Here is a 25,298-nt window from a genome sequence, read left to right as displayed (position 1 = left end):
TCATGTAATTTAAGAGATGATTGTATTGTTTTAGCTCTATTCCATTACAAATTTACACGAAGTATGTAAATTTGCCAAAAAACGTGGTCAAGAAATCTAAACTCTTTGTGCAAACCATCAAGAAAGTAGTTGCATTTAGCAGTTTTAATTAATTTAAATAATGTAGATTTGGCCATGGCTGGCTGTGGAGCATGGATGTGCTAATACCTTATTTGGAAAAATTGTTTCAGTATTTATTATGACCCAACTAACAATTAATCTTTAAACACTGATGAATGAACTGCTACCACTGAGAATAGTTGTCTTAGTTTCACACACAGAAAATATTTCACTATTAGCTCTGGACTTTCAAATGGGGAAAGACATATGCAGGTTGTGAGGATGGCTATGAAAACTGGTGCTGTGTTTTAATTGAGATTAAGAATTTTGCTTGCATACGTAAAACAAATGTACTGAAAAAAAAAGTAAACCCACTGCCACCAAAACTGAAAAGAAGGCACTTTGGAAAATATATGCTGATATATAACTGGCTAGAATTTCCTTCATTTTGCAAAGCCACAAGCCACATGCATCAGCTCACCACAAAGTCATTAGGTCTTTTTAAACTCAGATGAAAAACATTAACAAATACCACAAAAGGCTTTAGTATGGCCCCTTTGTTCATTCACATATGGCAGTTTATAACTCCTGCACCACTTGGGTCGTGTGTTTGTTTAAGCTGCCTCCATCAGGCCAGCCCTGAAAGAACAAAAGACATCTTGAGCGATCCTAAGCAGGAAATGGGCTAATCTAAACATGGCTTGTGACACTATAAGTAGAATAGAAAGGGGAGGGATTGATTAGTCATTAATGTCCAATTGACTCCATATGGATGTTGCAATAATAAGGCCTTTTTTAGTGCAGTAGCGAAGTTATTGAATTAGAGGTTTATGTTTCCTCAGAGCTGACCTTAGGGAATTCCCTTTTGGTTCTTCTTGTTGATGTTTTAAAGAGAATGGAGTCTCTTAACAGGAGAAATATAAACCTTATCATAACTGAGTGTTGTGTGGATTAGCTAATTTCTGCTACAGTGTATTCCCACCTCTTAGTATTTATTTAGCACATTTCACCTTGCAGGTGAAATATTTTAAAGCTCATTTAAATATTCCAGTATTTAATGAATCACTCATGTCTTTCTCTGTTTCTTCCCCCTCTTTTCATTCATTGACATGCAGACTGTAAGAAATGTTTAGCCCTCAAATTCCAGCTGAATAATATTTATTTAGCATTTGGAATGAAAGCAGCCTGACAAACAAACACTTCCCTGCAGAACATTTATGCCACTGTGTGACTACAGGCATCCACATCCTGGAACTAGTCATGTTTTCAAGTGGGTATTAGTTTTGCCTAGTAATGACAGGCCATGCCTGTAATGACAACAGTTCATGAGATACGAATTTGTTTTGCCTCTCTTGCTGGTAATAAAGAATGAGAATGTCTTCTGAATGTGGATAGGGATGAAGAAGTAAGAGGCAAGCAAGGGGCAAAACAGATAAATGTTATATTAACACTACTGCAAGTCACTTAGATTACAGTGAATTGTTCCTTTTTCTACAAAATTTAATTTAATAAATGAAAATAATATTTAAATTATTGTTCTTGTATTTTAAACTTTCCAGATGTTCTTTTGTCATTCTATTTTTTCCAGATTCTGTTTGATTTGAAATACTGCTATATCTTTCATAAAAGCTGCATTTGTCTGTCCACAACTTAGGAGCAGGATGGGGGACTGCCAAACCGGTTTTTCACGCTCCCTGTTTTTATGGCATTTCCATGTTTATAAGTAACCCATCTCTAGTATGAAAAGAATGACTTCTGTTTGCATGTTCATTAGATTCTGGTTTCTGCAACAGAAGCTGCTGGCTCTGTTACTTTTATTACCACAGACAGGACCAGATATTTTGAAGGCTGCAACCAGTCTTCTCCAAAGTAGACAAAATTGTCATCTCGGCTTAATGAATAACTGATGATAGGAGCTTTACTACTAACCAGTCACTTCTGCACTAGGAACCTAGAAAGACTGTCTTTATTTCCATGTCCTATCTTGGTATATGTCTGTGGAAAATGGTATCCATTTTATTCTCTGGTGTAGCCAAAGATTCATTATCAGGGGAGAGTCAAAGAAAATGTATCACTTCAAACATGAATCAATGGCAATAGTGTAAAGAGTAATTAAAGTATAAAAGAGCGACTGATAAAAATATTTTTGATGTTACTTCCTCTATTTTTCTTTCCTCATCTTTCTTCTCACCCCTTTTTTTGCTCCTTTTTATCATATTATTATTGTTTGCATTCTGTTAACATCTAAAGACCTAGTCTGAGGTTTTGTTGTGGTAGACTATGTATAAAATGGAAGGTAAAACCACATCTCATTAAAGACAGCATGATTAACCCTAATGTGGCAAAGACATGCTAAGAGATGGTGCCCATCCTGAAATTCTTGTGATTATATAAAGTGAGAAACTCAGATAAAGGCAGGAATAAATAATGTAAAAATTGTTACTGTATGTTTCTAAAGAGTTCATTCATGTATAAATGTTTATGTTTCCTGTCGATGATCTGATTCTTTTCTCTACCTAAAGAACAGGGATTCTTCATTCTCTGCACTGTCATTAGAGAACAGTCTCTTTTGGAACAAAATTGCAGTTTGAAATTACTTTAAGGAAGCTGTAACATTTTTAGATGCATTCTGTTGTGTTCTCTGACCCAGTACTGTCCTTGGAGTCTAGTCTGGAATCTAGCTTCCAGGAAGGAGTTGTCTGCCATATATCCACAAAAAGTGATCATTCTTCGCAAATCTGCTTTTAGTTTTAAATCATCAAAGTCATGACAAGTTGAGCAAATGCAAAGTAACTAGGAAGTGAGTCAGTCTACACCCTCAGAAGCTTAAAGTGTCACTTTAAGAACAGCCACAGCCTTCAGGCTGAAGTATAGACTTTGCCAACTAAGCCATTAGGGCAGCCAAACTGTACTGCTTTTGCAATAATCTTAAATTCTGACCAAGCTCTTAATTCTGAAAATCAAAAACTCCTCCTGCAATTGCAGTATGAACAGTAACTAGCTGATAGCACGTCAGTTGCCACAGAGACAATTACCAACTTTCTCCTCCCTTCTCACCTTTCATTAGTAATACATTTTTATTTTATTTGAGGTTTATTTTTTATTAGACTTTCCTGAAAATATTTTCAGAAAGAAGTAAATCACCTACCTCTTTGCAGTTGTATATATCTTTTCTTTAAAAATTTCAGGAAACTCTTTCCACCTTTGTCAGTACTATAATTATCACAATAAGAAAAAAATACATACTTTGTAAAACTTGTTGAAATTGTTTATACAGCACACAATACTATCTAAATATCTGATTGACAGGGTGAAGTACCTAAGAACAACCAGTTTGAAAGCTTGTTCTTATGTGTTTCAACTTGTAAAAACTCACTAAGCATATGTGCTTTTCGTATCATTAGTGGCTCATTTCTAAGCTAAAAAGGTACTGAGACTTCCTGGCTCCCCACACGGAATCACACACTACAGCAGTATTTTCTTGTAATGTTTTATATACTGAATATAATTCTGTAGTTCTAAAATAGTTAGAAGAACATGGAGGTTATATTACTTTAGTTATTTGCAGAAATTCATTTTGCAGATGCTTTTGTGATGGCCTATGGGTCAAGTTGCAAATATTCCCCTAGAGATCAAGCACAAAGAACATCAACTCTCTGGCTACTTTTTCAAGTCCTTCAAGTATGGACTTGCTTAAAGCAGATGCAGCCGGAGCTTCTTGGCCTTCCTAGGATTGTTGTAATTTATCACTCCAAGTAAGAATTGTTTTCTAACATAACCTTTATCTGAAAACAGATCATGTATGCTGCCTTTTTTTTTTTTTCTTCCTATCTCAATTATATCCAGATTAAAAAAAACCCCAAAAAAACCAAAGCCAATAATCTTTAATCTTGATACTTGTACTCTTTGCCTGCTCTGAGATTGAAAGGTTAGGTCAAAATTGTGTTCGAAAGGGCTGAAGACAAACTCCTTAGCCATAGTGAATAAATACCTTTGGGAAAGTAAAGATGGAAATCCTCATAAGGATTCAAATATGTCTTCTTTGCTGTGGGTAGAGTAGCTGGATAACAAATGACAACTTCTGCACCAATAATAATTCGCTTTTTTTAATTTGTCACCAACTTCCTAATGCTCACATACTAGTTACAATTTTTATAGTATTGTTTTAAAAGGTGGAACAACCATTACATGATACATTTGATTTTTTTTCAAATTATATAACTGTTTGTCTCAGTAAATGTTTCAGTGTTGACTTACTATGTTTGTAACTTAATATAGTTTCACAATAAATATATTCTCTCTCAAAAGATGGTATCTTTGATATGCATTTTGCAAGCCTTCTGCCACCAAAGGACAGAGCCTCATGAGCCATACACACCCCTAAACTGGTTGTACATTCAGGTTGCTCAGCAAAACTACTCTTCCTTTTTGCAATAAAAAGCTGACTGCAGCTGCAGCCTTCTGTAAATGTTGAACACCTGTAGCATGGTACTTAGAACAGTATTAAAATAGTTCTGCATCTCACATTTGCCACAAACCTGTCTTCTTTTATGTGAACGCATGTTAGTATACAAATTGCCAAATTGGTGTCAGTTGTAAAGTAATGGCATTGGAGGCATCATAAATTGCCATGGTGATCCTCAGGAAAAGACAGCACCGTATATGAATGTTTTGCTCTCAGGGTAATGTATGTCTTCGTCTGGCCCAGTAGTCAGCATATTGCCCTGTGTTGATGGATATAGTCAGCTTGAAACTACCCTACATTTCGATGCACAATAAACATGGCTGTCAGCACCATATAAAGCAAAATCAATTTATCCTGTATGGTCAGTGCATTTTAAATGAAATTAATGTACTGTGGACCTGGTGGCAAAAAGGTAGTGTATTAGTTATGCATCCTCTGTTTTAGGGCTTTTTTCACATAAATGTATTTCCCATATAGATTTTTTTCAATGGTGTACCTAACATAAAGTGTTCTCCCACTAAAGTAAGAAACTTAGGTTTTGCACAGTTAAAAACTTGTGAGTTTTTATTTTTTACTATAACTAATCTTATATTATTTGGCAAATAAATCCATGTCAGAAGCTGTAATAGTTTATGAAAAAAGGAGGCCTATTGCGGTGCTAGCTTGTCGTCAAGTATTTTGCTTTTCCAAGGTATTGAATTATATGAACACTTTGGCGAGGCCTAAGACTAAGTAAGTCACTCTCCCACTGTAAAGACTTTTTGCCTTACTTTTATAGCTAAGGTATAACCTTATATAAAATAATATATAAATATAAATTATAAATATAAATGTTATCATCGCAATTACAAATATTTTTCTGGTGAAAGCATGCCTTATCTAGGCTTGATATTAGAGATATTAAAAGAAAGAGATACTTCTCCTGTATCAACTAGTTCTACATCCCCTACTCAGTTCTGTGAACTCTAAACCCCCATGAAGCTTTGCTGTTTGTGGTCAAGAAGCAGGAGTGGATGCATTCAAAAAATCAGTGAAAGTTAGCATGTACATGTTGAATTGGTAGTGTGTAAAGACAGGACACCAGGTAAAGCACAGCAGGCATGAAGAAGCTGGAGTGCTTGTCTCCCATTCCAGAAGCTTCAGGATGCTGTGCATGCACCTGTTGAAGGCAGATGGTTACATATATGTAATTGAATGCTCCAAGACATGTCTAAAACTCAGCTAAAGAAGATGTGACTTTAAAATGTTCAGCTCCAAATATAACCAGATCTATAGAATTAGCAGCATGTACCTGGTGTTCTATATAATTTATTTTATGAAATATTTGGCATGTGCTTCACTGCTGAAGCAACAGTCATTGTAAATTACTTGTGTGAACAAGTATACATCAGTTTAGATTCTCAAGTGTAACTTTTATGTGAATTTCATTGAGCATTCAGAACATGTGTGTTATGTTAAAGTCCCAAACAGAAACTTTTTCAAATCTTTGTGCCTTAACTGCAGAAATATCAGTGCAATTTGTTTCTTCACTCAGATTTTGATGCCTTCAGCTGGGTGAGCCTTATCAATTACATTGAAATCACTGGATAGCCTTTCTCTCTTAAAGATCTGGCAACAAAAAGAGAGAGAAAGAGGCTAAAATAAACACAGCACTGAAAGCGCTTGCATAATCCACATAATAATGTTTTGCATCCATCTTGTTTCTTCCTGCCCTGACATTACAGGAAGTAAAGCAATGAATGGCTCTGCAGCTAAACTACAGCAGTATTATTGTTGGCCAACAGGAGGTGCCACTGTGGCTGAAGCTCGAGTCTACCGGGATTCGAGGGGCCGAGCCAGTAGCGAACCGCATATCAAAAGACCAATGAATGCTTTCATGGTTTGGGCAAAGGATGAGCGTCGAAAAATTCTTCAAGCCTTCCCTGACATGCACAACTCCAACATTAGCAAAATCCTAGGTAAGTGCAAGACAATGAACAAATCATGACCGTGAGTGAACCAAAAATAAGGGAAGCAAAGAAGGCTCTGCTATAGTAGTGGCAATTTTTGGAGCTGTGGAAAGATGAAATTATTTATATTGGTGACACAGGCTAGTTACTTCCTTCTTGGATATGCAGCTTCTCTCATTTTAGGACATATTTTGTTTGGGAGATGTTAACTGAAATTAGAATTACTGAAACTTACACAAATTAAATTTCAAGGGTTATTTTCATTTTCATTCCCTTCCTTTTCCCTTTCTGCTCCTTCCCCAATGCTCTTTATTTTCACCAGCAGAGTCATAACATGCTTTAAAGACTTAGCAGCATTCAAAACGAATGTTTTATGAAATCTGTTGCAAAAGCATATACTGATAAAAGGTCTAATTGTAAGATCTCATTAGAAATCACCTGAACTACTAATCACCTGAATGCAAAATGGTACTTGCTAGAGTAAATACTGAGAAAAAATTAATAAAGTACAAAATCAAAATCAAAGGTTTATGTCAGACAGCGCAGTGTCAAAGAAAGAAACCTGGCACAGTTCAAAAGACATGTACATGTATACCTTCTTACATGCAAAATGATGTTTGATTCAAAATGTTGCCATGTTCAAAAAGCTAAGGAAGCACTAGTATCATATAATTAAAATACTGCTTAGTTAAAAGACACCACAGTTAATATTTAATTTGTGTAAATTAGGACGATCGGGGAATATGCCATGGATTATATTTTGCCACTGTACAAATAAATTGGTTCATTTTTGAGAAATTTTGATTTGCTTTTAGACCCCTCCAGAGAATTAGAAACATACGTGAGAATGAGTGGTGAAATGTTAAAACCTATATTTGCTTTCTCAGTCTTTGAAGTAAAAGACAGATTCCAAATGTAACTCGTAATAAATAAAAGTAAAAATCAAGTTGCCTCTGTAATCATTTATTGTAAACTGCATGTTCAAATACATTCTTACCAAAGTTTGTTGCTTGTTAGTTCAGTTAAGAGGCAAAAATACATAGAAGTAAATGTTACTTTGTCCTAAAACTTCCAAAATCTTACTTGGTATTTCTCATATTTTTGCCTACCCTATAAGTAAGTTATATGAATAGCCTTTCAGTTTTGTATAAAACCTGCACTGTTTCAGTGTTGGCAGCTGTAGGCAATCTATATATTTGTGTGCATTCTGTGAAAAAACTATTAGGAGCATAGTAACTGTATTCATTAAAATGTAAACTTCGAGCATAAATATTTCAGAAGTGCCAGCAATTGAGTGTTTGTTAACCATGGAATTAACCTGTCAGTATCTGCTCTGCCACAAATAAGTCTATGTCCATATAATATCTGTGCAACTTTTCCAGGACAATGAGAAAAGAGAACCGAAATATTAGAACTGACAGAGAGTATTGCTGGCTACAGATAATATTTATACAACTTTTCCATTTGTTGATGTATGAAAAATCTTGGTAAAAGAATAGCTTCCACCCATGTTTACCACAGCTGTACTCATTTTATTCATCTAAAAGCTATTTTCTGCATTTCTTATCCCTTGGAAAAAAAGAGAGAAAAAAAAATCCCTTCTCTATTAAAGTGTTTAGATAGCTCCTTATAAACAATACAAGAAATCTGAATACTTTCTCCTCTTCCTGTGTACACTGTTTTTTAACTTTTTAATTGGTGCAGCTTTCAATGAGACTTTATAGTACCTGAAGTGGTATATATAATTACATTGTGCTTTCTGTTTTTACTTTTTTAAAAATACAAGTTTGTTAAATGTAACTTTCTCAGTACAGTTATGTGCATTTATTACATCTGGCTAGAAGATAGGATTTAAAATATGGTAAGGTGCTAATAATATGCTGTAACCCCAGCTGGCAATAAGCACCACACAGCCACTCACTTCTCTCCTGGTGGAATGGGGAAGAGTACTTGTAAAAGTGAGAGAACTCGTGAGTTGAGGTAAAACCAGTTTAACTGATAAAAGAAAAGCTGCATGCACAAGCAAAGCAAACTAAGAAATTAATTCTCTGCTTCCCATGGGCAGGCAGGTGTTCAGCCATCTCCAGGAAAGCAGGGTTCCATTGCATGGAATAGTTACTTGGGAAGACAAATGCCATCACTCTGAACATCCCCTCCCTTTCTTCTTCCTCCCCAAGCTTTATATGCTGAATGTGATGCCATAGGGTATGGTATATCTTTTTGGTCAGTTGGGGTCAGCTGTCCTGGCTGTGTCCCCTACCAGCTCCTTGTGCACCCCCAGCCTCCTCACTGGTGGGGTGGGGTGAGGAGCAGAAAAGGGCTTGGCTTTGTGTAACCATTGCTCAGCAAGAGGGAAAATAGGCCTGTGCTATCAACACTGTTTTCAGCTCAAATCCAAAACAAAGCCCATACTAGCTACTATGAAGAAAAGTAACTTTATCATAGGCAAAACCAGCACATTTGCCAAGCTTATAAGATTAGTAAATTTAAGACACGCAGACAGCAAAGGATTTTTCATAATTTTGTTGAATCTATAAGGTTTTGATAATTTTTTCTTGCTACATAGCAAGGTATTAATATCTATTAGTAGGAGTCTATAAACCAAATCCTCATAAAACTATCAAAGAAGCATGTATCCCCAGGCAATGTGTTAAGCTTTTAACAGCAAAAGTATAGTTGTAGACCTTATTTAACTGTAATACTGTGTGTGGTATTACAAAGGTATAGAATTATTCACAGATTAATGCTCATATTGTAAAAAAATAAATAGTCTGTTTTTCAGCATGAGGCTGATATATTCAGGAGTAACTATTGATTTTACGTGCACCTATTTAATAGAGATTTACATATGTTTGATCTGTAGCAATACTGAAAGTCAAGGTTCTTTTAACGTGTCTCAGATGGTGCATCCCAATGTATGTGCTGTCTGATGTAAATTCAAATCAGTTTATTTAATTAAGCTATTTAAAATTTGTTTATTATGAGGAAAAGGCATGTTGAAATATGTATGTGTAAAGCACTCGCTAATGTTTTGTGTTAACAGGATCTCGCTGGAAGTCCATGTCAAATCAAGAGAAACAACCTTATTATGAAGAGCAGGCACGGCTAAGTAAAATCCACCTAGAAAAGTATCCTAATTACAAATACAAACCTCGACCAAAACGTACCTGCATTGTTGATGGAAAGAAATTGCGTATTGGTGAATACAAACAACTGATGAGGTCTCGAAGACAGGAGATGAGGCAGTTTTTTACCGTAGGGTGAGTACTATTGTTGAAATTGTTTTCAAAGACAGAACGTACCGTTTGAAAACAAATAGACGTATCTGTTTAAGTCACTGACTAATGTAATTTAGAAGGTAAGTATTCAAACCTGCAAAACCTTATTAAAAACATAAGATATATCATGGAATATGGAGCTATCAGCTTGCCACTAAATGCTGATTATGAGACTGATTGTGGAATTCTTTGAAGTCAAAAGAAATTGTTTCCCATTAGCCTGAAAGGTTTGAACCATGTCTTTTGTGAGTTATTAGAAAGCTAATCCATTCTGGGTTAGTAATGACTCTAGGATAATTTCCTAAATTAAGACAAGAAGAAAGAGAAAAACACAAAAGACTATTCCCACATAGAATAAGGAGTCAGGAGAGGCAGGTAAGAGAAAAGGGACAGGAGCAGTAGCAGTCACATTAGGAACACACATGGATGAATGATATAGCATGAGGCTATTAGGAATTTTGTTATATATACAACTGTGGAAAAATAGATTTTTAAAATAAATGTTTTAAGAAGAGTCTTTCAAGTAATGCATAGATAGAGTGGTTAGATTTGCAACTTAGAATACATGGCTCAAAAAGGTCCTGGCACAGTTTTAAAAACTGCATGGTTTTTAGCAGCATTTCTTCTAGTCTTCAGCAGAGAAAGAAGCACAATGAAAGATCTACAGGCTAAAGATAACAAAAGCCCAGTGAAACAACTGCACCATAACTGATTTCTGTCTCCTGTTTTTTTTATGAATTAATCTCTGATGCTCAGTGCTCTAACACAATGTTTCTGGTGGTTTGCAAAAAGTCTAAAAGCTATCTCCAGTGCTAGGCTTTCCAAATTCACAATGTTCTGCTTATTTCTTTAATCACAATAGTCTCCTTTTGTTGAGTGCTTCACTACCAGATAATTGACCTTGACGTCGATTATGTGCCCTCATTTTTGGCTTGGGATGCAGAACTCCTGTTGCAGTCAATTATTTTGTGGTACAGCCTGTAACAATGTGGGCTTTTTCTTCAATCAGTAAATAGAAGTGTTTCTGGTATCTTGAAATAGCCTTGCATTCTATACTTTTGACATTGTTTTTTATGCTTCACTCTAAGCAAAATTGTTTACTAATAGGCTTCCATTAAAAATGTGCATAGAACTCTAAATGGAAATCTGAATTTATATAAGACATCACTAATTATTTTCATATTGAAGGAATGAAACTCTACCTTATGTCTTCCAAAGCAGATTGACAGACCAAATCATATCTAGACAAGAAATGCAAAAGAAATGCCAAAACAGCAGTCTGGACAATTTGAGAATTGTTTGCTAATTCAAAACAGTATTATGCAGTAGCATTTTATATATTGGAAGTGCCTACTTAAAGAGTGATATTATGATTAAAAAAACCAACCGACAAAACAACAACCAAAAAAAAAACTCAAAAAAAAAACAACCAACAAAAAAGAAGAAGAAAAAGAAAAGAAAAGAATGAAAACTATTCAGAATTTAACTGTTGGTGCAACCTAAATGTATCATTTTAGCATCTTTCTCATATATTGAACAGTATGATCAGAAAGACCACGAGAATTTCATCATTTTCTTAAAAGGATTGGTTCTAATTCATATTTATGTTAAGTCCTCTCTACCATTCTCTATCCATGTAGAAGAAGTTTTAAAGTAAAAAGTAAACTTACTCTGTGCACTTAGTTATGCAAAAAAAAAAAAAAAGGGAATATGAAGTCTAATGGATGCATTCAGTGAAGGTGAAATGAGATCCGTGTTGCAGTTCAATAAGAATATAAGTTTTGATATTGAGGAAACACAGGCTGTCATTTAAAAAAATATTTCATGCTTTTCTGTGGTTTCCCACTGTTGCCCCAAATTCCCTTTTCCCTCGAGAAAAAATATCAAAACAAAAATCTTGGAAGAGACAAAGCAAAAAAGGTGAAAAAGCCAGAAAAAAACCAGACTAGGGTAGGGGTTTTTTTAATTGTTTTTTTTTGGGGGGGGGGGTTGGTGGGTTTTTCTGTCTGTTTTGTTTTGTTTTTAACTGAAACATAAAACATGGCATAATTTATTTCAGCACAATAGTTTACTGAGCAATGAAAAGCAACATTTCATCCTAATGGCATTATAATTAAGTGAAATATGGTAGTTGAGCCTGTCAACTTCTCAAACTTACTCTTCCTTGTGTTTAAGGTAAATATCACATATATAAGGCATCGGCTGGAACAGTTTTCCTAGCTGACCTTCTACACCCATCGTTTTTCCACTGTTTTGATGGAACAAGCAGCATCAGCCATTCTTCAAACTTGAGAGCTGAGATGTAGTTTCATTTTCACAATGAAATAGGAGACAAATGTGGGGTTTAGGATTGAATACACTCTATGCAGTAAATATTTCATTGTAAGACAGAGAACAAAAGTACAAAATAGACTCAAACAAAACATGCCAAACGCTTCATACTGCTTGAAGTCCTCTTGAAGTCCTGCTGGTTTTCTCTCTCCTTCTTTTTTTTTTTTTTTTGTAAAGAACATACTGATTATGTTGGGAATGGGTAATAAAAAACAAAAATAAAACAACCAAAAAACCATCACAGAATAAAAAGATAAATAGGAGATGTGTGAAGAGAAAGGTAAACCTTCAAAACAGGTAGCTAAAGGAAAATATAAATAGCAGGAATTATGTTTTTTCTTATTTGTGTTTGGTGTTTTCTTTTACTAACTGTAAATTTATGGCTTAAGCAGACCATTAAAGGTTAGTTCCAGTCAGATTCCTGCGGGTGAGCCATTGGCTAGCAAAGAATAATTCTGCAATGTGTACAACTAGAACACCACCACCCTCCCACCCCCCAAACATAGAAAGTGGTTTACACTGCTTGAACTTTTAAGATGCAAAAAATGCTCATACTGCTTACTTCAGTAAGCTCATTCATGATAAACATTAGTAAGATGCACAGAGGTTGTTTAAAGAATCTCAATGTACAAGCTAGCCAGGCTTTAAAATAAAATAGAGAAATAAGGTAATGAATGGCCAAGTTCTGTTCTGATTTTTAAAGAAAAGCTGCCAAAGAATTGAATGAGTGAAGATTTCTTGAAATGAATCAGACAGGAAATTAATATTCTGAAATAAATGTCGTGTATGTGATAGACCAGCTCAAAAATCTAGGAACTGGCAAATATTTTAAAGACCAGAGTTGAACTTAAACTGTGTGTAGGCTTTCTATTGCATCCCTACATGAATGAATATTGTTCCAAATGAGGCAGATAATGTACAGAAATAATTCACATTTAATGCAGAGTATATTAAAAAATTGCTGGTTTTAATCTAGTGGAAGCTGAATCTGAAGCCAGCTATGTCTTTAAAGTAATTGAGTTATTTTTAACAATAAAATTAGTAATGGAAAGTTGTGAATGATAACTTCAGTGTAAATTAATCCCTGAACAGACCAAGTGATTTACAATTTATCTTCAATAGTACTTTTTTTATAATGAATAAATAAATGCAAACTAACAGATGGATCATATATAAACCATAATTCAGACATTTTTAGTTAAGACTCTGTCTTTTGTTGCTTTGTCTTACAAAAATAATTCAATTCTCAGTCAGTTTTACAATCCAATACACTCTAAATACAAGAATATGATATATACATCTCTCTGAAGAATTATGTAAGCAGTAACTCTTTGTGTGTATTTTACCAGTGTAAGATGTTTAGAGTAAAGCCTTTATAGTGTTTATAACTACTGTACACACATAGTCTGAATGTTGCTAGACTACGGTTTTGAATAAGGTTGTAATATTATACTCCTGTAGGTTGAACTTAAAGTAGTACACAATGGGTGCTTTTGTGAGATTTACTGTTATTTCATTCCTTATGGGAGTGTAAGTTTTAGGGGTGTGTAACACATAAGCATTTTCTTTAATGCAACTGATTTTGCTTCAATCACTTAAAGGGCTGTCAGAAAACAGTTGGGAAGGGACCAGAAAACAATTGTAATTTGCCAGTTTAAATGTTTAGCTAGCTTTGCAAAAGTCAGAAGTGGAGCATTCTCCAGCAAAATCCTAAGATTAATGCCACAAACTTGTGAGCAGGTCAATTGGTCTAAGAATTTTCATGTTATCTCCTTTTTTATATTTACCTAACTATTTTGGGGCCCAGAATGGACAGACATGTTAGCAGTGATACAGAGCAGAGAGGCAAACAACCTGTAGTAACTGGCCACATAAGGATTGCTTTGGCAAAGAGGAGATGGTGGACTCAGGTGTGTTTGAAGACAGGGTACATAGCCATGCGTCATCATTCCTCACAGATCTGAAGAGATAAAAAGATTAATGTTGGCTTCTGGAAATCTTAACCAGGCAGAACACATTGTTGCTTTAGTTGCGTGCAACTAAGCTGAATTGTAACCTGTAGCTTGCAATAAGTATGCTTTTATCCCCTTACTCTAGAGTCTTAGGAAAGGCAAAAATCTAGCTAGATACAAGATTAAACATGGAATTTAATATTATAAAAAAATGCCATTGAAGTGAATGCCTTTAAAGAACACCAAACCAAAAACAAAAAACAAACAAAAAAAACAAACACACCCCACCAAAAAAACAACACCCACCAAAAAAAACCCCAAACCCTGCAAGCAAACCCCTCTCCCCCCCAAAAAAAAAAGCAAAAAAACACTAAAAAATTCTCAGAGTCATAGGTTAGAAAATCCAAATCTTCCTTTCAGGGAGAGTGATTAGAATTCAAATAAATGCTCTGATTTCTTTCTCCCTCCCCATCCTATAAAATTTAACTCTTTAGAAAATGGTAACACTCATCTCCAGTAACATATGCCATCCATACAGTTTATTATATCTTAAAATAAGGCTTTCTGTGATGTAATGCAGCAGCTTGAGCAGAATATACACTGACAACCTGATCAGCTTTAAATAATAAAAATGCTTGAGTGAGAAATAGGTGTCCAGTTACTGGAGGTGTGGGGGTGCCCACGTTTAAGTGCTAGCAAATTTTTGCTAGCAAAAGGATAGCAATTTGAGAACACTTCCCATTTAGGTGGTACAGTTACCACGTGTTTACTATTCCACAGTGAGATACAGGTAATTTAAAGCTCACAGTTATTACCCATCCACCAGCAGGCATGCACACCATGTCTGATTTTTGTTTAATATATAAAAAAGAACTGCATTTATGAATGACGAATTCAGTGAGCCTTTAAGTTTCCTGTCACACTGATCAAGATCTTTACCAGTTAGATTCATTATACAGTTTGCCATGCTTCTGGTGCATTCTTAAGGAAAAGGTATCTCTCTAAATTCTGTTTTATTATGCTCAGATGACCTGCTCTCCTTATACTTTGAAATGAGTGGTAGTTGGACAAATATACCCTGTCCCATTGAAAAGTGGCTATACAGAAGGGTTTTTCTGAGTTGATAAGCATTTGAAAGAATATCTGATTTTTTTAATGCAGTGTGTCCTTTAGGGCTAAAACACTGACAACCATCATTTTATCAAGACACCTCACAGCCCTGTGCAACAAAGATTTTTTTTCTTTCTTGCTGCTTATAAAAAGGCAATTTGCTTCTAAAAAATGCAAATATTCTGGAAGGAGGGATAGCAGCACATAGTAGGGTCCCAATCCCTAGCATCCTGTATAATGCAAGAACAGCTTACATTAAATTATTTTCTAAGTATATTCTATAACTCTTACTGGAAGAGTTGTAAAAACAACTTTTCTCAGAACATCTTTTGGCATTAATATTGTGGTGTTCTTTGATGAATGATTTGGCATGCTGTGTTTTGTGAACTTACTTATTCTAAGAAATACTGGAAAAATATTAGTACCAAAATTTGTTAGATGAGCAGATTAGAGAGAATTAAGTGTGTATGGTCCGGTGACAAATATGTAGAATTTTGCTGTGACCATGTGTGGGTCAGTTCTTTGCTTTGTGGAAAGAGTCATTAAAGTGAATGTTTTCTGTGCCTTAAAGTTGTGGAGGAGATAAATGTGGGTTTTTAACAGTGATAGTTTATACTGTTGATCACATGCAATCCTAAAATAGAAATGTTCCCATGAGATGTGGGTGTTCAATTTTATGAATAAAGTATTGAAAGATATTTGCAGAAAATCACTTGCAAGCAAATGCATTGGTTGAAAATTGTTTTCACAAAACATTTATCAGACCATTTAAAAAGTGAAAATTCAGTGAAAAATTCCTAGCTGTTTGTAAATCATCTGCAAATCATCATTTGCAAACAGGAGTATAATGACTGTGTCAAATGAATTACTGCAATATTTTTGCTCGCTGCTAGCCAGGTGTACCATACTTATACAACAGATGTTTGAATTTCTCAAGCTGTGCAGAGGCTTTGAGTCAGGCTAGCAGTACCAGCAATGACAGAGCTACATGCTATTTTAATATTATCTTACACAGTATGTTCATGATTTGGCTGTCAGTATTAGTTCTCCAACTTGAAAGACTCTGGTTTCACTCTGTAGTGCAATATTGATCAAAATTGGAATTTGATCAAAGAACAATGAAGACTCAACATTACGGGTCTTGTCAATAAGCTTTACATTATTTTGTGTATGATTTAGCCAGTGATTATTAATTTGTAAGAGACTGGCTTATGGAATGTCCTTTTGAATTTTAGCATAGAATGACACAGTGGTCAAGAAGTTAAATTCATTAGACTATTCAAATAAAGTTGACACTGTTTCTCATGCTAAAATGATATAGTACTTGTCTAATTAACCTGGTCAATATTGCTCTAAAGATGATTGGGAATACATTGAAATCTATGATCCTTTAAATAGATTACACAGATAGGCATCTATGTTCAATAACTAGTCAATACTAAACCAGCATCTTCCAGGGCACTTAGAGGTAATGCTGATGCTGAAGTATATTCATTCCATATTGCATCTAAAGTACCATGGAGATTCTCTTCCTTCAGACAAGTTACATCCCCTCTCTTTCTCTTAGCTTTTAAAGGTAATGATCCAGAAATAATATGAAAATATTTGTATGAGTATTTTAATATAAAAACTATGTTATTAGTTAGTTAACCTAAATGTAAGATGTAGATTTAATTAATTTGTAGCCAGTAAGGGCTTGACCATAGAACAGGTTCAGCAACCTGACCTTCACTCAGCAAGCATTTGAATGTACATACATCACTGTAAGACGAGACATTGCATCAGTTAGTACACGCTTACAGTAAAGCATGTGTTGAATTTCTTGACTGGCAGTGATATAAGCCTATTTTAGTTTATGTGTCATATTGTTCCAGTATGCTTAAAATCATATACACATGAAAATGTAAACATCATATAGTGCAAAGTTAAATATCAGAAGGTAAGATATGTCAAAAATAGAGATAGTACATCCTTAATTGAGTCTTCCCATGCATTTGCATTGTCAAAATAAATCAGATCTGACATCAGGTGCTCAGGAGAAAATCTTAATTTCTACAGACCGTCTGTTAACATAGGAAAACTTAAGAGTGTTTTTTTCAAGTATTTTGCTTAAAACCCTCAGTCTTACACATTAAATCCTGAAGAATAAATGGCATTCTGATCATGGATATAAATAAATATCAGAAGCCAGCAATAAAATATCAAAAGCCTTTCTAAGTGATGTAGGAGTCTACCTAGCACTTAAACAGTAAATTTAAGTTACTGAGTCACCTGTCTGCCATTTTAGATACTTCCAGGTAATTTTGAGGTCCCCTCATTAACAGAAGCTCTTGTCAGGTGTTTGGAGGATTTAGATTTTGGAGGCATGATGTCTACAGTAGCAGTCAGGCATCACATGCGTGCCCGAAGCCTTTTGATGATCTCTGTCCAAGTGCTAGTTTGCAGTATGTTTTAAACAGACACAAAATGCATAAAAGAATCAACATCTGCTAGTTACTAAACAATTTAATCACCAGTTGTCCTTGCGGGGATCTAAGAGGAAACAATACCATAAGGGACCTAACTGTGAACCCTAGAGGAATGCATGCATGCTTTCTAGGAAACTACACACTTTTCTTTCATTTGGAATTGTAGATTTTCCCTCCTCTGAACACAGGAAATCATGTCCCCCTCTCGTTTTTCCTTCCAGACAACAGCCTCAAATTCCAATCACCACAGGAACGGGGGTTGTCTATCCTGGTGCTATTACCATGGCGACTACCACGCCATCACCTCAGATGACATCAGATTGCTCGAGCACCTCTGCCAGCCCTGAGCCCAGCATCCCCGTCATTCAGAGCACTTATGGTATGAAGACGGACAGCGGAAGCCTTGCTGGAAATGAAATGATAAATGGAGAGGATGAAATAGAAATGTACGAGGACTATGAGGATGATCCCAAATCAGACTATAGTAGTGAAAACGAAGCCCATGAGGCAGTCAGTGCCAACTGAGGAGTGTTCACAGAATTAAACTACTCAGACTCATCTGGATTTTTGGGGTTTTTTTTGAACAAAAGTTCTTAAAGAGCCTGAATGCATGTGTGGCTCCTACAGTTACATCAGCAGAATGGTCTTAAATGTTTCTTAATGTGTGAGACAGATTGTTTCCCTAATTTTTCATGAACTTTTGTTTTGTTTTGTTGTTTTGTTGGATTTTTTTTTAAATTTAGATGAAGACATATTAAATATCAGACATCAGGACTTGAAAACTTATATGAATCAATAGCTGTCTTACAAGTCTTACCTTTTGTCTTTTTTCCGTTTGGATGCTGGTAAAGGTTTAAGTTACTGTTTTAGATGGGGGTTATACATTCTCACTCAGGTATGCTGTGCCAGCCTACAAGTTGTGAATGTGTTTTTATTCTGGATTATTTTAGAGAACAAAAACTGCAGATTTCATATTGTGAAACAGAACAAGTCCACAAGTGTGCACATCTGCATCATAGCTTGTCTTTAAAAAAATAGTCTCTGAATTCCATTTTTTTTCCATATGTATAGCTGAAATTCTGATGTGCCAAACTTTTCATAACTTTTGAATCTTAACATTTTAAAAAAGAAAGTCTTAAAGGAGACACTGTAAAGTCTTAGACAATCCTTTGGCATCTTAAAAAAAAATTCTATATACAACCTAATTTTTTCCAGAATATGGTAAAGTACTCAGGAATCTGGAGACAGGATATTCTTAAGTAGTGAATATGGTTGCCATAGTGCATGTGCCCAATTGCTTTTGCCTCTTGATGTGCCATTAGTGTGACATTTTAAGTAAGCACAAAAGAGCGATCACCAGCTATGGACAGGCCTGTCTTAGCAGTGTGAGGCCACCTCTGATTACATTCTCTACCCTTTTGCTTTTAACCCTTGCATTCAGTCTTAACACATATTCTCTTAAATAATTTATTCATTCCAGAATGTCAAGGGTCCAAATACTTAATATTTATTTTTAAAAGTACTGTTGGTGGCATTACACTTACAATTCCTTATTGATATTTTAAAGAACGCCTTCTTTCTCCTCCCTTAAATTACACAGGGATATGAAAATAAAAGTGCACCTGCTACTAAAATGATCATTTATGAATGAGAAATTCAGTTGTCCCTGTAACACTGTATGTTCAAGGAGCACTTGGAAACACTCTGCTATATGTAATGCAAAATAAAGTGAGTTCTTTTATATGTACATAGAGTACCAATATTCCTAAAGAATTGTGTTTATAGTTATAAACCTCTATACTTGGGCAGCAAAGACAGATGTAAAATCCACCGTGATGAACTTTTAGGGCCTGTAGAATCCTGCAGTGAATCATAGCTCTGTATATCATGTTCCTATTGTGACCTGAAGGAACTGTTTGCTACCTTAAGTATTTATGTAGTGATTTATATGTGAGACTTATAATGGGGGAGGGAAAGCCACAAAAATACCTGACTTGCAAAGCTGAGAAAACAGTGCATCAAATATATTTACTGAATACTAGTCATGTGGGAATGTATGCCAGATATTGATGAATGCTTGTCAAGTGCTTTGGGATCTTTGGATGTAAGGTGCTATAGAAACTAAAATTTGTATTTGCATTGCCACTAGAAACAATGCAATTGCTGGAGAAAAATCTGAGAAATACACGAGAGATAGAAATCAGACTGCAAATTTATTGCATTTCAGAGACAGAGAAGAAATTGCCTTTATTTTTTTCCTTCATACTCCACTCCTGTTCACAAATACAGCACTGTATATATATGTGTATATGCAGATTTAATGGGCCTGATGATACATGTGCTGAAGCTGAAGTTCCTCAACTCTCTCAGCTTTTATTTTGCATTGGATATGTTCAGCACATTAGTAATAAATTCAGACTCAGGCTGAGAGGTATGAGTGGGCATAGAGCAGCTCCTCTTGAAGTCTGTGGGAATCTTCCTACAGAGGTGAACAGGCTTTTTTAGGGCCCAGACAATGAAAGTACAGTGTTAATGCTGGCTATCCTTGTGCTATCATCCTCTCTCACAGAAATTCATGTAAGCTGCAATGACAAGATGCTGTATTGGGAGCAGTCAATTTCCTCATAGCTCCTCTAATACCTATTTGAGCAGAGATAGCCATTGCTGCCACTGTAGGAATCACATTTCTGTGTGCAAGACAGCCCCCAAGACAAAGAGGATTGTTCAATTATAGGACAATTTATAAAGAAAATGGCATAGAACCACAATGGTCAAATTTCTCTGACCATTTTGTAATTTGGAACAAAATGCTATATTTTTAATATTTATTTAAATGTGTTCTGAGTCCATGTCTAATAAGCAATAAACTGGTCTAGCCAAGACTTTAAAGGCATATGCTGTGTCGTTAGCTGGTGAGCGCCCTCTTTAAGCTGGCTAAGGTACTGATAGAAAGTGTTTTTTTGTTATTATTGCTTGGGAATTTGAACTGGTTTTAATTCATTCAACTCAGATGGGGGGGGGGGGGGAGGATACCATTATTTCCTAAAATAATGACTATTTATTAATGTCTTACATAATTCTCCAGTTAAAATTATTTCTCCCTCCCCTCCATGTAACTTTCTTTCTCTTGCTCTTTTTTTCTCTGTTTTTGTTGCATAGGTAGAATGCTGTACTGCTAGCATTGTATTTTATGTAATTTTTTTTTTTTTTTGCACAAAGGCAAACATTTAGATTAGTTGGTTAATTTTTTTAAATTTTATGACCATGCCAAATTAATATTCTGCAGGCTTGTGGAGAACAAAGGACTGTTCTTTAGGACTGAAACTTGATTTTGCTTGTAGTACAAAAAAACACACACTCACAGATGTTGTTTCGTAAGTGTTATAAGCACTGGATATAAATGGTATTTTTTATCACTTCTGACTAATGTGAAACTGTTGTACGAAAACTACATGAACAAAAGTCATCTGTTTCGACTCGTGTGGGCCTGCCTCACAGTTGCCGGATTTGAGTCATTTTTATGTCTTGTTATTTCATTTATTTATGCAAAATACATGTATGTATGAACACTTTGTTTTAGCTCCAGCCCTGCCTCAATGCTGATGCTCTGTATGTTAAAGCCACATTCTTGAAAATGACTGGCTGTTCAGGAATTGCCAGCTGGTAAAAATTGCATTTATTGGCTGGGAGTGTGGGAGGTACATATTAGAATCTGAATTGTGCCTGTGAGCATTTTATTCTATTTATTAGCCGACATTGGCTCTAAAATGTCAGTAGAAATCAAGAAAGGACAATCATAAGGATAAAAACAACAGTACTTTATTAATTGGAGCTTAAAACAAAGTTTTTAATGAATTTACCATCTCATTTTAGAATCTTTTTTAATTGTGTAAATATAACATAGGAAATAGAATTTTATTTTTTGTTCATGGATACTTAGTGAAATATAAGTTATGTATTTACTTTTGTTCTATATCAGTGTATGTTGGTCCGTATTAAATGCTGACAAGTCACTGTACCTCATCTAGATGCTGAATTTACACCCGCAGTGTGAGCGCAGTATTGTGGACCTGTAGCTGGGACAGCAAGACGCCTCACTTGTGCTCTCACTGAGTTTTAATGGTGTATTCCAGAAACACAGAATACTTTTTTTCTTTTTTAGAAAGTTGATACATTAAACATACCGAATTTCTGATACATTTGATAGGAAATACAATTAGTCTTCTGAATCCAGGTAAAACTGATGAGATATTTTACTTCCTAACACGAATAACTTCCTAACTTGGAAGTCAAAAGCATATCCCTGGAAGGTTATCATACCCAAGATAGCCCTTGCAATGAAGGCAAGACTTAATAATATCAAACCTTTATTTTCTATGTTCATTAAATCATGTTATTGTCATATTAGGCTATAATACCAGGGGAAATTGTTCACACAATACACAAAGAGGACTTGCAGAATTGATTTTTAAGCATTGTGTTTCAGCCCCTCTTAATAATTCTGACTGAAAGAAGTAACAACTCCATTCAGGTAATGCACAAATATAGTAATACTATTTTCTCTGTGAACAGTTTATTTAATTAACAGATACAATATATTTTCTTTTTGGAAAATTATAAAATACTTATTTTCAAGAGAAGAACACTCCCAAAACAGTCTGATACCACCACAAATAGTTCACTTCATATTTCATAAAAATGGAAGATAAAAGTCTTAATGGAAACAGAACTGCTTTCCAGGGTACAGGTTTACATGGAGAAATGACTGACAAAGTGGCCCAGTTCTGATCTGCCTGTATGTTTGGCCATCACCATTTAGCTTGTGAGACCGCCTGCTGAGAATACATGGGATTATGATGTGCTCCTAGATCAGTGTACTCAGGTGCAGCAAGAGGAAGGGCAAAAGATGGGATTGCTCTGGGATGGGAATGCCAAATGACAGCTTTAGTCACAATAAATATGATACCCCCTGTGGAAAGTGTACAGCAGCCAGCTGTGGGTAGTTCCTGTTCTGAGTACAAACACAACCACCTCTCAATGCAATCTAAAAGATAGTTCTCTCTCTGGGTTGGATTTCTGGTTTTGTTTTTTGGTCATATCAAAGGCATGGCATTACAAAATAATTTCCTAGCAAAACATACTACAAGATTAACACCCCTATCCTCCCCCAGCAAAACACTTATCTACCTGCTTAAGGTTAATCATTGCTAGTACTTCCATGGCGGTCATAAGGACCAGTAAAGTGTTGGTGTTAAGCAGGGCAAACTTTGCTGAGCCAGGGCCATGGTGTGAACAACTGCACTGGAGATGCAGCCAGCAGAATGTATAATAGAGTTCTTCATGTTTTGATGAGACGTTAATGAATGGGCTTGGACCCTTGGTTTTTTGCATGCTTTTTTAAGATTCAAGTTGGCACTTAAGCATGTTCTTTTAAAAGAATAATACTATATATCTCATTCGATCTTTTACAAAACACTTTTTCCTTTAAAAAAAACTTCCCCCAACCCCCCCTTTTCTTTTTTTTTTTATAACCCATTAATATATATGATTTTTCTAAGATCAAACTACAATTTTGATATCCTGTAATGTCCTGCCACAGGAGGAAAAAGAAATGTATACGCAAATGCATTTAATTTTAATCCATCCCCCTTTTTTAACTACCAGATTTGATGGAGATGGTCACAAAGAAATATTCTGAGATTTCACATGCTGGGTACAAAGGCGGTGGGATGGGGTGAACTGGGCTAGAGGAAAATTTATCAAATTGTTATTTATGGCAATATGAAAACTATAAAGCAACTTAGTGACATGGCTTGCTTTGTAATTTCCGCTTTCTAAAAACCACAAGTGAGGTCCTTGGTGCTCTTGGAGTATGGGGAATGTGCAAATATTTAACTGTTTGTATGCTGCACATTGCAGACCTGCTAGTGTGCATTCTCCGTTTGTCTTCCTTTGTCATTTGTGTTTTGCTTTCTAGAAAGCAATGTGTTTTTTTCTTGTACCCTTCTTCAGCTTGTAGCAAACTAGAATGCTTAGCATTTATGTTCATTCATTATTGTATTTCCCATGTAAAAATTTTTTTATTACATTAAGACAAGCCTATAAGCTGTTACTACATAACTTATCTTACTGTAACTCTTATTTCCTGACATTGTAATTTGTTTGTGATGTATATTGTGAGATTGTACTCTATGTTAATTTAATCAGCACAATTCACTGACATGCTGGACTGACATGCTAGCTGCTGTTTCAAATTGTAAAGTTTGTGTAGAGCTATTGGGACAACTGAGACTCTCTTGTCAAGGTACTATGCTTTGATTCCTATAGCAACACTGTGGGTGCAGCTCTTAATGGCGAGGGCTGCTTGTTGGACACCCACTGGCTAATTTAATGGGCAGGTTTTCTTTGTAGAAATTCTATATACAATGCAGGTACCTACCTGGGCCCATGGCCGGTAATTATTTGGGCGTTTAGAGGAAAAACTAGTGTCTATTGCTGCTTTGAATATGTTTTAAAGTCTGAAAATGTAAATAGTTTATCAAAAAAATCTTGTACAGTCCAGTGTAAAGTTTTTAAATGAACTTAAAGGTTGCCATCACATCTCACACTCTCCTCTTGATACAGTAAAAAAAAAAAAAAAAAAAAAAGTTTGCTAAGGATACTGATTTTAAAAAAAATCTGTTCTCAAGTTAACAAAGAGAATAGTTATTCTTAGCTTTGCTTCATTGCATAAACAGACTTCTTGGATTTTGTTGTGCAGTATTGACGTGAGGTAAATTAAATATTAAATAATCTTTCAGTGGTACTTTTAAGAGTCTTCTCCTCCTCTGCCTCAGTTATTAATGGAAAAGACAAAATTGAGAGACACTGTCCATATACAGTATGTTCTGGTGTATGTTGGCACCTTACTTACATGTTTCGGGTGGGTTGTTTTTTTTTGTTTTGGTTTGTTTTGGGGTTTTTTTTGCACAAGGTGCTTTCCTGATATGTTAAACATGTCATCCTTGGGTGATACAGTATATGCCATGATAGGGGTTTAGACCCCTCAGGGGAGTGTCTATAAGACTGCCTATTTATGCTCATTTACCTCAAGACTGTCCTCTCTACCCTTAATCTATTCACCATCACTCCATCTTTTGTACTGCTGTTGACACTTACAAATTAAAGATAAATTTTGTTTTATGAGATGTGTGTTTGACTTCTTCTATGCATCCCTTATTATTGCATTGAAGTTAGCATTAAGGATTGACCATGACGAGTTGATGGACAGGAAAATGCAACTAGGCCTGTTCAGCTGGCCTTTAAAGTTAGCAACTGAATCTTCCAGCTATTACGTTTTCCACAGGCCTTTCTATTCTACAAAGGCATTTATCAGCCTCTGAAATCCATTAACACCATATGCTGTCAAAGACATAATAACCAACCTAATTTGATAATATTCATTGAGTACTGTCAATTTTGCAAGCAGGAAGTGCTGTTGGTAGCAACATAATCTCAGATGGATTTTTATTGAGTAGAAATGAGACAAAGTGGTTTTCAGGTTTCTTCTTTCTGTGCATTCCCTTTTTCCGCTGCATATAACATTAAACAAACTAACCGAAGTTGACAACATAAAGCCCTATAGTTGCCATATTGCCATGTCTGTA

At 35.4% G+C, this 25,298-nt stretch overlaps 1 protein-coding gene across 2 annotated transcripts in view; it reads left to right on the top strand.

The window, feature by feature from the left end:
• The window catches only part of SOX6 (SRY-box transcription factor 6), a 248,787-nt gene extending 223,950 nt beyond the window's left edge, over window positions 1-24,837 (top strand). The window contains exons 13-15 of one of the 2 annotated variants that reach the window (XM_080619786.1): window positions 6,289-6,522; window positions 9,557-9,773; window positions 17,874-24,837. In XM_080619786.1, coding sequence (XP_080475912.1) covers window positions 6,289-6,522; window positions 9,557-9,773; window positions 17,874-18,177 — 755 coding nt within the window. In that variant the 3' untranslated portion in view covers window positions 18,178-24,837. The remainder of the gene's footprint in view (window positions 1-6,288; window positions 6,523-9,556; window positions 9,774-17,873) is intronic. The other variant, XM_080619787.1, reaches the window with a different exon arrangement.
• Window positions 24,838-25,298: the final 461 nt, after the last annotated feature.

Source organism: Psittacula echo, assembly GCF_963264785.1.
Source record: "Psittacula echo genome assembly, chromosome: 5".
Classification (NCBI taxonomy): domain Eukaryota; kingdom Metazoa; phylum Chordata; class Aves; order Psittaciformes; family Psittacidae; genus Psittacula; species Psittacula echo.
Note: the sequence above shows the minus strand (reverse complement) of the source record. Positions and strands in the feature narration are given on the sequence as shown.